Genomic DNA, 18,972 nt, shown 5'->3' on the forward strand with positions numbered 1-18,972 from the left:
TGATTTTGTATTATTTGTGAGATAATAATGATTATCTTGTGTCTTCTGTTATTTTTTAAACAACCTTCCATCAATACATCAAGTCACATCTTGTGTTACAGTAAACCTGACTATGCTGTTGGTCATTCTCCATTACTGACACAATACAACATCTGTTACCTCTTCTCCCACAAGACTGACCACACACACACACACACACACACACACACACACACACACAAACTCATGAGGCAATGCACACACAAAAATCAAAATGAGATGAGTGAGAAGAAGCAATCTTGCCTCTCTGTGGTGCTGTTGTTGAGACCTGGCACAAACAGGACAATCACTGAGTGGAGATCTGGCAGTGGGCATGTGCCAGCACACACACGCACACACACGCACAAACACTAAAAGTTGGGACTACCAACCATTGTTCTTCACCATTTTCCTCAGAATCTCTTTCATTATGGGGTAGCCTGACCTTTAGGCCGTAATGTTTCCGCTAAATTTTTTTATCCAGTCACTCCCTTAAACGTATTTTGCTCTATACATCATCCATTTAATCATTATTCCAAACACACTTACCAGGTCTGCAGCTACTACAGTCCTTTCCATAGCGTGTAGGGACACAAACACACTGCCCTGTGGTGCTGTCACACACTGACCCCGTCACTGTCCCTCTGAGGTCACAGATACATGGTACACAGCCCTGGGTCGACCCTGCTGATAGGACACAAATCAACATCAGAAGGCAGAATAGATCCAGACTTTTTCTCCAAAACTGTCACCACTTATGCAACAACACAAATGCTTTACAACACAAAACAAAAAATCTCTTCAGACAAAAGTCCTGAGGTCAAGAGAAAACATTAGTTATGTAACATCCGTTTTATTTGAATTACAGTAACTATGACATAAAATATGTTGTTTCTCAACATCTTAATAAACACTGTTTACAAGAGACCTCAACTATGAGACTGGGACTTAACTCAGATGTAACTTTGGCTTCAGCTCAGTGTTAACTTACTCTGGAGGTGTAAACTCCTGTTGTAGTAGTTGTGGGCACATTTGGTACACCGTGCTCCCTCCACCCCCTCTCGGCATGGGCATTGTCCAGTCCACATATCACATACACCTTCTGGCACAGTGCCGTGGATGTCACATGCACACGGCAGACAGCCCAGGGAGTTTCGCTGCTCCAGGGTGTGGTAACCATGACGACAAGAGTCACAGCGACGGCCTTCCACATGTTCCTAAGAAAGAAAAGAGGACAGAAAGAGGGATGTAAAGTCTTAAAAATTAAGTGTCATATAAATATATACAGTAAGTTACATATAGGTGTCTCTCAGCTCCCAAAGGATCCTGGATGTGCCTGAATTGCCAATAAGGTGTTGAACTGGTCAGTCACATAAAAAAGTTGACAGAACCTTTTTGTCTTTACCTGTTGGCTCTGCTACTGGCATTGTCCGTCAGTCATGTTTTATTTTCTGATCAGCTGCCACCTTAGATTTAGTCATGGATTTACAAAATCAGGCAGCTGTGTGGATCACACATGGTGGTATGTAATTCAGATGAGAGGATAAATTAAAAAGAGATGAGTGAGAAAAACTTTATCTAATAACAGAGGAGGTCCAGCAGGGTCTTTAGATGCATAATGGGAAGTGAATATATTACTTTGTGACCTAGAAAAGCCAAATCCAGTGTATTTTTTCCCACTCTTAATCATTCCTTTTCTAAAGGTTTATATTCAAAATAAACTTTAGAAGCCTTATTGGACTACTTCACCAGTAGTGTATGTACCACCAACATTTTTCCTGCTCTCCTCTGCTCACAGACCAAAACCAGACTACTAAACTAGGTGGCTTCTACTTTTTTTACGCTACATGACGAAGTTAATTGTTGCTGGTAAAATGGTTTGAATATTTGTTAGTAACTGTCTGTTTTGTTGTGAGTTGTTAAATAATGTCTTGCTTTTCCTTCAAGGCCAAAAGGAGACTTGTTGCCACCACCTTTATGTCTGTGCTGGATGACAGTGATGTTAAATGCATGCATGCATCTTCACAATGCTTACACATGCTGGATACTGTCTACCACAGATCACTGAGATTTTTTACAAATCTCAAAGCCCTTACTCATCATTGCTCTGTACAATCTTTCACACTTCCTTCTTACCTACGGATCTGCATCCTACAAAAAAGTATGGGAAGTTATTGTCTGTGCTCCCAGGACTTATTGATGCTAACTGTTTCTTAAGTCTTTACTGCATCAGTGTCAAACTCATCTTGGTTCATGGGCCACATACAACCCAATTTAATCTCAAGTGGGCCGGACCAGTAAAACCGTTGCTTAACAGCAATCAGTCACTACTACTCACTATCATTACATGTCTATTTCCCCGTACATTTCCTCTCCTGTGCAGTAATTCTGTCACCATCACATCAAACCAAAGTGGAGGGTATTGAGGAAGCAGCACAAGTCTCTGAAGCAGTATTTTACATAAAGTAGGCTACTTACTATTTAAATTACTCCTGAAGCCTGACACATTTTAGTCTGCACATGTGCATCACCATTAGGTATGCAAAGTCATCCAGTGAGCTAGACTGGACCCTTAAGCGGGCCAGCTCTGGCCCACAGGCCATATGTTTTACACCACTGCTGTACTGAACTGTAAAAGGGCTTTGAATCTGTTGCAACCTAACCTTAATCTATGGGAGCTGGTCTCATTAGGAGCATTCAAAGTGTTTCTAAATGACTGTATCTGCTTTTAGATATTTTGAATAACTGAAGAGTGATTTGATGTGTTACATCTTGTTTCTACAAGTTCTTCTTTGTTTTCATTTTAAATTGTTATATACTCAGATTTTTGTCTGAAACCATGTTATTTGCTGCTGCCTGTCCTGGCCAGGACACTCCTTAAAAAGAGATTTTTAATCTCTGTGAGTATTTTACTCTTAGTAAAATAAATCTCCTATTGTTGGTGTCATCAGTCATAATCAAAATCTCATTCAAAATGTATATATGTTAACTTGCCTTACACACACACTGTCCTGTGTGAGAATCACAGTCTGTCCCAGGCACTGTCCCTTCTTGTGAGCAGTTGCAGGGGGCACAGGATCCCTCCAGTCTTAAACCATACAAACCCCTGCCGCAAGAGTCACAGCGCTGCCCCCCCACCCCGGGCTTACACTCACACTGCCCCCCCTCAGGTTCACAGAACGGGCTGATGGAACCCAGGGGGTCACAGTCACACGGGACACAGCCGTCTGGGTGGGACAGGTTCCAATAACCAAACTCACAGCGGTCACAAGAGGGACCTGGAAAGAGAGAGAGGGAGAGAAGGCATTTACAGAAATGTTGAGGAAAGGACGGAGTGGGACCTGCTGAGAGAACCAGAAAGGAAAAAGAAATAAAAAGAGTGAATTGATGCTTGCTTGTTCACCAAACAGCGTTCAGTCTCTCTGTGTTTGCAGGCGTGTGTGTATGTGTGTGTGTTAGAGGGAGCGAGAGAAATGGTGGGTGAGTGTATAAAACTGCCATCATTAGGGCCAGGCCCTCTACATATGATGGATCACTCACCTAAGGCCAAACACTTAATTTCACTGAGCGAGAAAATAAATAAATTAAGCAACTACAAGAAAAGGACGGAGGGAAAGAAAAGGAGGAGATGGAGAGATGGATAGCGGGACATAAAAATAACACTGAATTACCATTTTGCGTAAAAACAAGACAGGGTGAGTTCTGTTGGCTTTAAAGCACTTAAAGAACAATTTATTTCAGCTTCTTGCCAGATTAGCAGATCGATTCAAGATGCTTTATTGGCACTGGTGTAACTAAGACAATAGTGCCAACGTGCCAGGTAATAATGAGATTAAAAAGAAAAAGAAAGAATTAATGAAATCTACAAAGGAGCATATTATCTTTTTAGAATGATTTATTAACAGGTTTCATAAGATATAGTGTTGTAAAAACAAAAATCAAAGACATTTCAAAATGCAAACATGCAGCTTTTTACTAACAAGTTAAGTATGAATATGAAAGCCTTCCACACTTTAAACATTTTATATCTCATTTTCAATATCATTAGGTGTCATGCAGAGCATGTGCAACGAACCAATCACAGTTTCACCCCAGTTATTACTATTTATGCATTCATTTATTGATCTTAAATTTAGGTCTGTCAGCATTTTAAACATTCTGAAATTGAGGTAAAGTATTTCCTAAATTATTTCTGTTCTGTTTATAATTTTTGCCCAATAACAAACACCAAAACTGACCATACTGTGGGAGGTTTTATGGCCGCAGTAGCAGTGCCAGGCTACAAGGCTAGTTAAACCATGATATGCAGCGTGAGCGAGCAGGGCTTATTTGAATATGCCATACGTATTCCATGACAGGCAATCTGTCCCTAAATGGATGCCTGGGGGCAACGCAGTCACCACAGCCGTTTATGAGGGAGCGTGTGTTCGTATGTGGGTGGGTGGAAATGTGAGTGTGTGCACGTGCGCCGGCGAGAGCATATCTGTGCATCTATGTTAGTGCACATGACAAAGTGTGTGCTTGTCTGTGTAAGTGTGTGTCCTGCTCAGTGTGCGGCAGACACTTGGCATTTCCCCTGGTCTGCCCACTTTAATGATTTTATAGATATGAATGTATTTCTCTCCATAGATCATATTTCATAACAGCGCGGTGAAGATATGTCTGCATGTGCATGTGCTGAGGTGTGCGTGCACGTCGGAGTTCGCTGGTGGTAAATATGCAGGCTGACAGGATGATGCTTACAACCCTAACAATGCTGTGATATATTGTGGTCTGTGAATTTCTCCCAATAAAACTAAACAGTTTATAAAGCATCCCACACCCATTATAAAATATAATTATATTTCTATTTACATTTTAAACATTGAGCTGAACAAGTTGGCATATGTGAATCCTATTTTTGTAGCTAGTCTTGTGACATTCAAACATGAGGTCCAACAAACACAACGACAGGAACAACTGAGAAGATTAGAGAAGAGAAATGAGAAGAAAAAAGTCACAAGACAATAAAAAGGAAAGAAAAGTGAGAACATTAGAAAATAGAACGTGTTAGAAGATATTAGATCAGAACAGAAAGGAGGTAATTTTGTGCTGGGGTGTGCACGTGTGCACGCGTGCATATGAGTGTGTGTTTTCAGGACATGGCCCAACCCTTTTATCAGTAGCCAGCTGGTTAACAGGCTCATGCATCACCATTTCAAACACTATTATGTACACACTGCACTCTGGCACCTTGTTATGAATGTGCGTGTGTGTGTCTGCATGTGTGTATCTGTGTCTGCGTGCACACATTTCAATTCCGTCCTTCTGAAGCGTGCCTGCCATTGCTCTACTCAAAGTATCAGCTTGGCGGTAATAAATTGCCATAATCAAATCTCATTTCTGAAAAATACCTGTGGGAGCAACCAAACAAACAAGGACAGGAAAAAAAAAGAACGAAAGTGGGTCTTGTAAGAAGGAGTGTGAAAAATACAAGGGGCTGCAGCCGTTTGTTTTAATCAACTTGGCATTGAATTAGAGAATTAAATACCAGCTTAGTCCTTGATAGCATGCATGTGCACACACACACGCACACTCTCTCTCACACACACACACACACACACACACACACAGACATGCAGTATTCACTCAAACACGCAAGAAACTCCTACAATCATACAATACATACAGTTAGGCAAAGACAAAAGTACATCATGACCACACGGTCACATCCAGACACTCTCCCTCTTACATACAAAAACATAAACAGACACTCTTACACACATTTACAAGTTCACGTACACATGCCCACACTCACGCACGACCGCGGGCCCTTGATAGCGAGGCTTAGCAATAACCATGATGCGTTGAGTTGAGGAGCGTTGGCTGGTTTTGCATTTCATACGAGCCTGCTCTTCAAAGACACACAGGGGAGAGAGTGAAACCATTTATCACAAAGAGAAGCACAACGGCTGGAAGCACCCCCAGCAGAAAAGCCTGTTTATTTTGGCTGGCAAAACACTTTGGGATATGGATGTGTGTGCGTTTTCGCCTGTGTGTGTACACCCAGTATATCCACTTTTGCTTGTGCGTGCACCCCAATGAGCAGCTGCGCCTATGTATTAATTAAGATGCCATTACTGGACAATTAAGCAGAGTAACTATTCTACTGAAAAGCACAAGTTATCAACAGAGTACTTTGGGACATTTTGTAAGAGAAACCATTTTAGGGAGCAAATATTTTGGAGTTGAGAGCTGTTGTGGTAACATACAAAGATCTGAAGAGGTTGCTGATATTGCCCATAAATGACTTTATCGTTTCGTTATCTTAATTGAATCCGCACCCAAAGTAAGGTTGCCTGGCTTGTACGGGTGGGATTAAGGGTGATGGCACGGCATTCTGTTTCATAATACGCACAAGAACCACCCGCCCGCGTTTTGGTTTTTTTTGCAATAACATTACTGATACAACACCATCATAAAACTCTGATTAGCATACCACATGCATTTCAAATACCAGTCAACAGGCCGCGTTTATACCATCATCAGTACAGCTCTCAGAAGGCCAGCACAGCCAGCCTCACACAGAAACCCACACATACACACACTCATTCTTGTACAATATTTATACTCTCACACATGGTCAAAATAAGGTAATCATATCTGTAATGATTACAAATATACAATATATATATATATATATATATATATATATATATATATATATATATATATATAAAACATTACAAATATATCTACATAAACCACTAGGGGGCGAATGAGTGAACTTGTTTGGGACGAGTTTTCTGGGCTTAAAATAAAACAATTTCCAGTGCCCTGTATAACTTTGGACTCAGCGATCCATATATTCACGGTTCTGTATCATGCACCAACTGAAAAATGAAGCCAACACGGAAGTGCCAAAAAACTGCAGTTCCTTGAATGGCCACTTGAGGCTGGCGCCAGAAGCCAGTCAATCACCCATAGACCCCCATGTTTACATGCCAAAATGAAAACTGTACATAGGGTGAATTTTTTTTTTTTTTTTTTTTTCTTATTACTCATCAATGTATATTTAATTAAGACATGAAGTTACACAATTATGGGCGATCCATTTTAAGCGACAGGCTGTCTGCCAATCGTGTTCTCTGCTTCTCAGTCAGATCCACTTACTCCTCCACAGTGCCAGCCTCTTGCCAAACATGGTCGCTTCTGGCTCAAAAAAACAAGAAGGCGACATCTGAAATGCCGAACTCTTCAACATGGCAGCTGAATGAAACCAATGCATGATGTTGCAGTAGCTACGTCCATAATTTTTATAGTCTACGTTCTGCATAAACATCCTCTCAATGGTCAAAACAGTTTAAAAAAAGTGACCAAATATGTCACAATGTCTCACTGAAGACAGCGCTCTTACTCAAAAGCCAAGTGATTACATCTCCAGCAGGCCAGACCTGCCCCCTTCTCTCTTCTCGCCCAACCACTGGCACACACACCATGTATGTACCAGGCATTGCTGTGACTGGCAAAGTAATGGGAGATGATAGACTAGTTCTGCTAATCCAGAACCCCCAACTGTACAAAATCATCAAAATAATGTACATGCAGTGTGTACAGGATTATGGCTGCCTGCGCCACTGATGGCATGATCTTGCATGTGTGTCACATTGTCCTCAAAAAGTTTCTCTGGTGCCCAGTAGCTCAGCAGGTAGAGCAGGCATCCCATGTTCACAGGGCAATGTTCTGGCTGCAGCGGCAGCAGGTTTGATTCCAACCTGTGGCCCTTTGCTGCATGTCACCCCCCCCCCCCCCCCCCCTTTGACGCTTAAAACTGTCTTTTTTTTTTTCTTTTTTTTTTCAATTTAAGTAAATATTCGTGGGAGCCTATTCTAATGTGCGGACTCTGTTTTTTCATCTCTTGCATGATCTATTGTTCAGCACCTAGTTTTTTTATGTGTGGATGTGCGTGCTTGTGTGAACTGTTTGTCTGTTTACCTGTGACATGGGGTTTACACTGGCACAGTCCAGTGTCCTGGTGACAACTGGGAACTCCTTCTGTTGAGGTGCTGACGATGCCAATGTCACTGCAGTTACAGCGGGTGCAGCCATTTGGATTTGAGGCTTTAAGACCATACCAACCAGGCAAACACTCTTCACACCGTCGACCTGTTACCGCAGCCTTACAAGTACACTGACCTCCCACCTGGTGGTGAGAGACAGAGACGAAGAGAGGGGCAAGCAGAGGAGAGAAAAAGACCAGTTTTAAACTGACTTGAAAATGCTGAAATCATCAAAATTAAAACTGTAAGGGTTTCACTGTCATCAACAATCGCGTGTTTGTGTTGGTGTGTACCTGTGCGCACTCCATGCTGTTGTTGACTGTTCCAGCAGTGTTACAGCTGCAAGGCTGACACAAATCAACTGAAGTGGGATCACCTTCCTCCAGCCTGAAAAACCCACTTACACACAGCTCACAGTTCTTACCTGAGAGACAGAAACAGGGTGAGAGAAAGAGAAAGAAAGTCAAAGGAATAGGTAGAAACCACTCAGGATCAAGAGAAATGTTCATGTCAAAGTCCAGGTTTCATCCTTTCAACATTTTCCAGTCCAACATACTTTAATGACAGTTAGGTACCACTTGAAGGCTTATGACATCTGGTCTGTTATTGTTTCCAAGTGCTTTAACATTATGGTTGATCAAGAACCATAAAACATTTTTTTTTTTTTTAATAAAATTGCATTCTTATAAAATGTGAAAAAACTACTACCTTATGTTGAGATGATGTGTAAAAACATAAATAAAAGCAGAATGCAAAGACTTGCAAATCTTTTTGACCTGTAGTTAATTGAATACAGCACAAAAACAAGATATTTCATGTTCAAATTGGTAAATTTGATTGTTTTTGTAAAATATTCACTTATCCAGAATCTGATGCTGGCAAAATGTTTCAAAAATGTTGAGACAGTGGCAGCAAAAGACTGGGTAAGTTGTGGAATGCTAACAACATCCAACAGGTAAAAAGGTTAATTGTAATTATTACATAAAACACTCTACCTGTGGTGTTGTGAGTGCAGTTGTCACAGACGCCTCCTCCTCCTCGATAGTGCTCATCTGGCTGGTCATCAGCTCCAACTTCATAATGACAGGAGAGGGCGTGTCCGTGACACTGACAAGGCCGGCAGTTCATAGGCTGGAGTTGGTCACCTGACCTGAATGGCTTGTCATTGTAGAGGGGCGCACAACGATGGCACTGTTGAAAACACATACTGTACATTAATACAGACATACATTTCTGTCTTTATACTATAATCTACCACACTGTTTGGATATGATGCCATAACTGTTAATCATATCTCACAGACAGAGCTTCAATGTAATGTGCACTGCACCGCAACCGACTAATAAATGCTGCCTCTGGTGGGTGATGTAATGGGACCATGTCCGTTTTGATTCAGGAAACAATATGGCAGCCTGCTGGTAACAATCTCAAATTACAGTTAAATGGTAAACTAAAATATGGGTCTTAAAGGGATAGTGCACCCAAAAATGAATATTCAGCCATTATCTACTCACCCATATGCCGACGGAGGCCCTGGTGAAGTTTTAGAGTCCTCACATCCCTTACGGAGATCAGTGGGTAGAGCGGCTAGCATACCTAATGGTAGATGGCGCCCCAGACTAACATCTAAGAACTCAAAATTGAATCCACAGAGTACCTCCATACTGCTCATCTGTAGTGATCCAAGTGTCCTGAAGCCGCGACATAAAAAGTTGTTTCGAAAAACGTCATATGATCTCTGTTTTTAGCCTCACTGTAGCCTGTAGGTCTGACTGCTTCTCTGTGCTCCGCTTTCTTTGTTGTTTCTTTGCTGTTCCTCCTCAGTTTCAAAGTCTTCAGACATGTTGGGCTGTCCTTTGCTAAAAGACCGTAGTGCAAATTATCTTTTAGCTACTGTGGTTACTGCTGTCTCCCCCTGCAGTGCACGTGTCACGTGATGTAAACACGGGTGAGCAAAGCTCATGCTTTCGCTGGTCTCGCGCAGGCGCGCACACGTGAGCGCAGAGCACAGAGAAGCAGTCAGAGCTACAGGCTACAGTGAGGCTAAAAACAGAGATCATATGACGTTTATCGAAACAACTTTTTATGTCGCGGCTGCAGCACACTTGGATCACTACGGATGAGCAGTATGGAGATACTTTGTGGATTCAATTTTGTGTTCTTGGACGTTTGTCTGGGGCGCTGTCTACCATTAGGTGTGCTAGCCGCTCCCCCCGCCGATCTCCGCAAGGGATGTGAGGACTCTAAAACTTCACCAGGGCCTCCGTCGGCATATGGGTGAGTAGATAATGGCTGAATTTTCATTTTTGTGTGCACTATCCCTTTAAAACATCTGAGGTGAGAGATAGACAGCACAGTAAAAGATTCTTGGTCCATCTTTGATCAGCACGGCTTAGTTTTACTGTTTGATCTCAGCATTTTCTGCCTCTGTTTTCACAATACAGGAAACAGTACAGTACCCGCTTCCTGTCACAAATTGTTGTATTTTAGCAAAACAGTGCACTATAATCTGTTTCTGAGGACAGTTTAGGTTAATAAAAAAGGCAATACAGTAACAGCGTTTTGGCTTGTATTTGATCAGCACTGCCTAGTTTCAGTGTTTTTAGTTGTAGTTTCGATCGGAGTTTGGTCTGAATTTGAAAGAATGACAGCGGGTCTCTCTCTCCTTCTCAATCTGCTTCTAGACTCTTTGTATCCATGGTGGCAGTCATATGGAAATGTGAAAGTACAATCTGTAGTTCCAGCAACAGACACAGAGCCAATAGAAATTCACTGGATGACGTATTTGAGCTGAGAGATGAGCACAGAGATCTGGGCACTGGTTAGATGGAGGGAAGTTTACCACAGTTCACATACTACCCACGCTGTTATGATACAAAGCTGGTTAAAAGTAAAGTATCCCTTTAAGCAAAGGCATGTAAAAATGTCATTAATCTACAATTGCTACAAATAATTCTGTGTGCATTGAAAAACGGTCCCATGACAAGTACATGCTTGCTTTTATAGAACAAAGAAAGCGAATGAGACAGCCACGTTAAGAAAGACAGACACAAAAAGACAGAGTGGCAAACATAAAGGCAGAAAAATCAGTGGCCCGTGTGAATCTAAATCTAAAGAGAGAGAAGAATAATACACATAACTGAATAGAAAACACAGAGGTATTGTCTACTATATAATAAAAAGCCAGTACTTTCACACACACAGACACACACACGCGAGCGCGCACAAACTCACACACACAGCGTAGGGAAATCAGACCGCTAATGAGGAGTGACTTGCAACAGCCAGGGCTCTCACACAGGCCCACTTTCATGTCAAAATAAACATACCAAGGTGTGTGTAGGGGAGGAGGGGAAAAAAAAGTGACATAAAAAATGCATTTTTCTGTAGCAGAGAGCAGCAGAGGCAAGAAGCAGCAAGTACAAGCCCTTTGATTTTGTTCAGCAGTCAGTACAAATTATGGTGGACAAGGGGGGCATCAAATGGCGGGATTAAAAATGTATTAAAAAACACAGGAGTTCCTCCCATGTGTGACACATGCAGACCTGCAATGGGCCCATTATGTATGACACACAGAGGAGGGGGGAAGGCGAAGGGAAGAGAGGGGGAGGGGGAGAGTGAAGATGGAAATGGGGGAAAAGGCTCCTATTTTGTGTACGAGAGAAAAAGGGGAGGAGGTAGGGAAAAATGCAGGAAAGTGATGTGAACAGAAATGAGGAAAAGAATCCCTTTGTGTTTTAAAGATTAAGACTAGAGGGACAGAAAGACAAGAAACAGACAGAGAAAACAATCCACAAGTGTGTGAGCGAGAGATATGGGACAGAGAATGAGGAAGACAAAGCAAGAGAGAGATCAAAAATAAAATTAATGTTAGTATGTGAAGACAACAAAAGGCCCCATGTGTAGCTGCAACACCACACATGGCTCAAGATGAAACATATACAAACACACAAAATGGTATGCAACCATTTAATTATTTTGCTTTTAAAGGTGCCCTGTGGAGTTATGCTTGATGCATTTTGTGTATCTTTGGGGTGAAACAAATTTTTGAGTGTATTTCAGTCACTGTAAAACATCTGCAAGCTTCTTCATTGCCTTACTTTGCCAGCAGCAGGAATGTGTATCACACCACCCGTGTGCATGTGCATCATTTTGTGCATGCACAGTACCAATAAACGGCAGACCCACACATTAAACACTGTTCCATAGTAAGGTTGGACTGTTGTAAACATTTTCAGAGTGGTTTGATTTTTAGGCTAAGCACCAGATTGGACTGATAAACCAATTTTACTACTAGGTGTTGGACTGGACGAAGCAGCTACTACCGAGTCAAGCATGACACCTTGTCCAAACAACACGCAACACGCGTCCAACTATCACATCCCATTGTGTAACATTGGAGCTCTCTTTGCACATTGAATCTGTTAATTATGCACTTCTGTTACGTCATGAAAACAAACCACATAGATATCAGCTTTTAGCCCGAAATCAGACGGTAGAGGTAAACCCTGGCGATCTCACTCTAGCCAGCTGCCACCTTATGCTGGTTTTTGCAGTGACATACCGTAAAAAGGTATCATACAGGTAATTCCTCATTTCAACTTCATGAGTGAGCCATTCCTCGTCCATTCCAGCACTTCCAAAGCGACACAGGAATGAATACAAATAGAGCATCAACAGTTCAGCTCAAAATGGCGCACCACTTCGCTCACAGCCACTTAGGGCACCTCTTTCACTGGCTTCAAATTCAAAATGTTGCCCTGTTGGCACAGTTAACAGACTAACCCTACCATGTCTCATCTTCTCCCAAAAAAAAACACATGAATCTGCAAGTGAACAAACACAATATGTGCCGCTCTTTCCCTTACCAACTCTACTGAAATCTTACAGCTTTCATGTTATTGTGCTCGGCTAATAGTCTGTTAGACGCTGGCAGCTTTCTTATTCCGTTAATGAACAAACATAATATGGTAATCTGGTGTCATAATGCTTATTACAGTTAGTCATAATAATAAATTTTAGTTCCGACGTTTTGCTTTAAATCAAACCTGTTTAAGCTTGTACAAGTTACTGGGCCAGCAAACCCAGAAACTGACCAAACTCAACAACACAACTGGTGCTCAAAAACTCCACAGGGTATATTTAAGGTTATGTATTGGTTTGGATTTTAGCAATGTCCAAAGTTTGTAAAACAAATAACATGTTTCAAAGAATTTGGTTCAATCCATCACTATATTTTTATTAATTTATTTAATATAATTCATGTGTAAACATTTAAATCAATATATTTTTGATATTTGTTATAAAATGTATTCCTCATTTTCTGATTCTTAGCTGTCCCATTCTTCTAATTTGACGCCATCTCTAAATTTTATTGCCGCGGTGGCCAAAGATGGTTAAATTAACAAAGAAAATCTTGAAAACAGCAGGGAAAAGGCGACGGTCTGCTCATTTACAAAGAATATTTAAGAAGACAAAAACACATCTCCACCACAAAATGAACAAGATCTAAAAGGTTTGCATATCTGTAATATTTGTGTGTGTGTGTGTGTGTTCGTGTGTGTGTGTGTGTGTGTGTGACTCCAGAGCGCTGTTCCCTGTTGGGCGATTATTAACAGGATCTAATGAAGCAGCAGGAGATTCTCTGGAGACATGATGTACACACACATACCAACACACAAACACATGGGACAAAAAGACAAAAAGAAACAAGTGTAAAAAATCTACACACACACACACACACACACACACACAGGAGAGTGTGCCTTGGGACATGTAATTCCACAGGAGTGCTGGGATGTTTGCATGTTTCCGTTTGTTTCGTCTGTCTCCTGCTCGTCTCTCTGTCGTACTATTTGGCTTCAAATCTGTCTAATGTCAGTAACTTCCCGCTTCCCTGTTTGTCCGTGCTGCTTTTCCCCTTCTGCCCATCTGTCTTTGTGGTTGACTGTACGTCTATCTGCGGCTCTGTGCCCCAAAACATTTCACATATCAAAGGTACTTTTCTTTCTGCACTTCGAACAGAAAGCCCTCACTACATCTCACTCTTCAACTCACCCGCTGGGGATGAGTTGAAGAGCAAGATGTAGTGAGTTTCTCCTCTCCCATATCTCCCTCCCCTTTTCATTCCTCTTTCGTCTCCTCTACCTCTGTGCCTCCTCGTTCTTCCCATCCTTCCTTCCTCTTCTATCTCCTCTCTTTCTGAAAAACAAATCACTCTGTACATCTCTCCGGGCTTCCCTCCTCTCCCCTTCCTCACTCGCTTCCCCCTGTCTCTACCGTCCCCCAACCGCTTGTTCTCATAGCCACGGTGAGTATGTGAGCAGGAAATATTACCATACCAAATGAAAGGGAGCGGATTTTTTCCTCCTTCTCTTTTCTTTTCATTCAACATTGCGTTACCTTCCCTCTCTCCCAGCCTGCTAATTAGTCGAGGGACTGGTGTTTGGGAGTTAAAAGAAAACTGCACACGTTCATTCTCTTCTTCATACAAAAGGTTTTGATGGTGCTCCATCATCTGCTCACAGTAGCAGCAGCAAAAAAGGACAGCACATACTATAGATTGAGAGTACATGGTGTTCATTCTACTGCTTTTATCTTTCTGCAAATGGCCAGTCCTCTGTAACATTATAATGTAGCTAAGAAGAACATTAAAAACTGAGTTATTCAGTTTGTTCTGCTGACGACAAGACACCTCTGTCAGTGCTTAATTGACAGTCTGACTCTTAACTCTTTAAACATTACAAACACCTGACCATGTTGTGACAAATTGTAATGCAACAGATTAAAACAAGTGAGAGCTACATGTTTTTTTCTTTATGTTCTACTTCATTTCTAAATAAAACTTTAGATTGGATTTCAGTCAAAAGTAAATCACAAGTTCTATTCCTTGTAAACATTTTACCAAATATTTCTTTGCAAGTCTGATTCAATGCATAAAAATCATAAATGTGTGTGTTTGTGTGTGTGTGTGTGTGTGTGTGTGTGTGTGTGTGTGCCATGTTGCACAGAAAAGGATAACATCTTATTTTCACTCTGAATGTTTGGACAAAACCTGCTGAGTGAGGAGCCTACTCTAATGGATATGTGGACATTCAGATGGCCTGTCACAAGCATCTGTGTGTGTGTGTGTGTGTGTGTGTGTACTTGTGTGTGTTAATCTGCTGGGGCAACTCATCTTATCCTAAATGCCATGACCAATTTCACGCTCTCACTGGAAAGGTCGTGCCACTGGCGTGTGTGTGTGTGTGTGTGTGTGTTTGTGTGTGTGTGTGTGTGTGTGAGCAGGTTTGTGTGCATACGCCCATGTTATGTGTATCTGGATTTAACCCGGTTAACCCCAGCGTAGGTGAAAATCTGCTGCTGAGGCAGACTTTAGCAACAGAGATCCTGGACAACGCTACTTAACGTCACTAGCCATCAATATCTCTCTCACACACACACACACAAACACACACAAAGATGGATACACAAAGAAAACACACACAAACCGTGCCCTTTTTAGAATTAATACACACCAAACAAAAATACTCAAGATAACTTACACAAGCACATGCACACACACTCTAATTTTCACACAGTTTGTTCAATGATGTCAAGCACACAGTCAAATCAGCCTCCAGCTGCACACACAGCCTGATGTAATGAGCCCTCGTACATTTGGGTGTGGAACAAGAAACACACAACCTGGCTTAAAGGAAAGGTAGTGAGGACTGTCCTTCCATGATGATGTGTTTTAAGTTCTGTGACACTAATTATGAACAACATTGAATCCCCAAAAATGCTCTTCTGACCCATCAAATGACAACGACATTGTACAACAGAAAATAGAGCGCGTGACGTGCTGTACAATACAATATATGATATAGCTTTCAGACATGACTGAATCCATCAGCTGTGGAGAGACGTACAGAGACAGAGTGACAGAATGAGAGATCAACTCTGACACAGAGTGCACATAAAAAAGAATCAAAAGAAAGAGTGAGAAAGTGGGAGAGTGCGTGTGCACTTGTGTGCATGTGTGTTTAAGTGTGTGAGGGGGAGAGTTTAAGTGTGTGTCTTCCAAGGCCCCCGTTGATCATCTTGACACATGTCTGAGCATTTCTGTCACTTTAATGTCACTGTGGAAATTCTGCAGATTAGTACAACATCCGTCATGGTGCTAGGCCGATCCAAGTCAACAGAACGCATGCAATATTAAACGCTAATATTCCCCACAGCCTTTTATGCTCCAATATTACAGAGACAGAAGAAAGGTCCTGAATATTCACTCAGAGAGATGACATGGACAGGTTTGGGAGAAAAGTGCACACGGGCACACACGCGTGCGCATGGACACACGAAAAGGACTCACACACATATTGCACACACTCCTTTACACAGTCTCTCACAAAAGCATAGCTCGTGTAGAGATTAATTTACATAAAACCACACGCACAAATTTATCCATATTGCTTATTTCTGTTGCACCTCTAACACAAAAGGCTGCAGTGTACATACAGGTGAAAGGAGAAGAAACAGATCGGGAGGACGGAAAGACATGAGACAGTAAGAAAAATAGAGGAACGAGAGGGATTAAACATGAGAAACAGAGTCAAACAGGAATGAATTAAATACTTAGAAAGCGAGGCAATAAAGAGTGAGAGGGGGTAGAGAAAACGGCTGAGTGAACTGAAGCGAAAGACAAACAGAGAGAGAAAGAGAGCTGATTAGAGATGCATGCTGAGGGAATGTCATTGTTCTAGTCGATTTGAGACATTATTTAAACTGAGACCCGGGAGAGAAAGACAGAGTATGAGAGAGAGAGTGATCCACAAAAGGAAGAGGATGGAGGTGGGACAGGGACCTAGAGAGAGGAAAGAGGAAAAGTGGTGTATGAAAAGAGAAACAGAGAGGGTGAGAGAGAAATGAAGAAAGGAGCAGTGAGATTCTTTGTGCATTAGTCTAGAAGATGGCATAAATCTGACAATGCTCAGTTATTTGTGTGTGTGTGTGTGTGTGTGTGTGTGTGTGGAAAAAGCGGCCTCTATGATAACTTTTATTTTAGTCTGGAGTTCATATAAGACAAACACTATTAAATGCAATGGTGTGCGTAGGAGGATGTTTGTTATTTGAGTTTGAGAGTATGCAAGACAAGAGACTGAACAGCTGCTGGTTGACAGCTGTACTTCTCCACTGATGTCCTTTGTCGCCTCTGTCTAAAACACACACACACACACACACACACACACTAATACACAGACACGGGTGTATGAATGATATATAAGTGGTGAATAATGCAGGCTGTCCTGTGCTACAGTGAGGTGGAGCAGTCATACTGAACTTTTCACTGCTGACCGACTAGAGGCTTTGTTGGGGTGATGCCTACTATTACCTGGCAGCCTGTATTAGCTTTGTTGCGAGCAAAGGCCTGGTCCTGAGGTGGTGTCAACTGTGCTTCTGTCTTTAAAATAATTTACCCAACTGTAAACCATTATGCACTGGGAGCTGGTTGTTCCAAATTCCACTTATTTACACAGACATCAAACACAAATAAATGGCTTTTTTTCCTCTACAGTTGTACCATTTTGTGAACACAAAAACAATCCACAGCTAAATTTCACAGCTAGCATTCAGACAGCACAGTTACAGTCTCATCAAATTTAAATGGATCTTTCCTTCCTGCCACAAAGTCAGCCAATGTAAAAAAAACTGAAGACTATTAGACTAGATTAGAGTTTTAGATTAGAGAAGTGACCTACTGTAAATATATTTGAAAATGTCTGAGACACTACATATTCCGTTATCATGAGCCAACGAGGCTGACGTCAGCTGTCAGTTATTTACAACTTTAACAGCATACACTGTATCGCCTCACTTAGCGGCCTGACCACAGTGATAGCTGTCGTTTCATCAGTTTCTCAGAATAAAACTAGACAAAAAGGAAAAAATAAATAAAGAGTAGGGGGTTCGAATAAACGTGCTGCGTGTGTGTTTGCAATTTATTAGAGAAGTCCTCTTTGTGTTGTCAAAAAGGAAACTGTTTAATGAAGACCATGAGGAGATTCTCCCCAGGGGAACTCCTCTGCGCTCAGTGTGTGTGTGTATATGTGTGTGTGTCTGTGTTTATATGCTTTAACTTGAAATAAGGTAAGTAAATATCTGGGTCTAATATTGCTATTGGTAATTAGGAATAAAAATCCCCAGAGAAAGTGAACCTGTGTAATACATTTGTGTTTAAACAGTTTAAATATTACTGTCACAACACATATGATATAAAACACAGGCACAGGGTGTGTGAGGTCCACTGCCACACACACAGATGGGGTTAACATTATAAATAGGTTTTTGGGACGACATTTGTTACTTACATTGTTTCCCTCTGTGTGGCTCTCAGGCAGACACAGACAGCGGTAGGGAGTCACACTGGTATCACAGTGGTCTGCATGGCCGTGACACTCACATCTGGCCAGATGACAGAGAGAAGAAGAGAAAAATAAACATACTGGGAGGACCACAAACTGCACTGTACAAATTTTATCATTAAAATGTTACATTTCTGATAACAATAGAAAACAAAAACAAATCAAATGAAAAGGTGAGCAGCAAACATGAAAAAAGCTCCCCCTCCTTCAGAGTTTCTGTAGCCACCTCCTCCTCCATCTCTTGTCCACGGAGCAGCAGTAGTGCCATTAGGATGTTCCCATTCAACATTTATAAATGCCATCCTGAGAATTATCAGAGCAACATAACAGGTAGCAGACAGCCCTGTCTCTCTCACGCACACACACATTCCTACATTACCAACAGTGGACTGTGGTGATTAATGTAAACGAAAAGAAGCGATCTCACTGCTGACCCCCTTTTTCCTGCCTTCTAGGTACTGTAGTCCTTCATTTGAACACTGTGTTGAAACTTTGTATTTTATGCAAAAAGA

General features: G+C 41.6%; 1 protein-coding gene across 1 annotated transcript in view; it reads right to left on the reverse strand.

The window, feature by feature from the left end:
* The window catches only part of ush2a (Usher syndrome 2A (autosomal recessive, mild)), a 256,938-nt gene that overhangs the window by 192,209 nt on the left and 45,757 nt on the right, over positions 1-18,972 (reverse strand). The window contains exons 11-17 of the mRNA XM_078160648.1: positions 18,407-18,500; positions 9,053-9,248; positions 8,351-8,481; positions 7,993-8,200; positions 3,013-3,296; positions 1,010-1,235; positions 568-702 (exon numbers count right to left, since the gene is read on the reverse strand). Of these exons, the coding sequence (XP_078016774.1) occupies positions 568-702; positions 1,010-1,235; positions 3,013-3,296; positions 7,993-8,200; positions 8,351-8,481; positions 9,053-9,248; positions 18,407-18,500 (1,274 nt within the window). The remainder of the gene's footprint in view (positions 1-567; positions 703-1,009; positions 1,236-3,012; positions 3,297-7,992; positions 8,201-8,350; positions 8,482-9,052; positions 9,249-18,406; positions 18,501-18,972) is intronic.

Source organism: Epinephelus lanceolatus, chromosome 2 (assembly GCF_041903045.1).
Source record: "Epinephelus lanceolatus isolate andai-2023 chromosome 2, ASM4190304v1, whole genome shotgun sequence".
NCBI lineage: Eukaryota > Metazoa > Chordata > Actinopteri > Perciformes > Serranidae > Epinephelus > Epinephelus lanceolatus.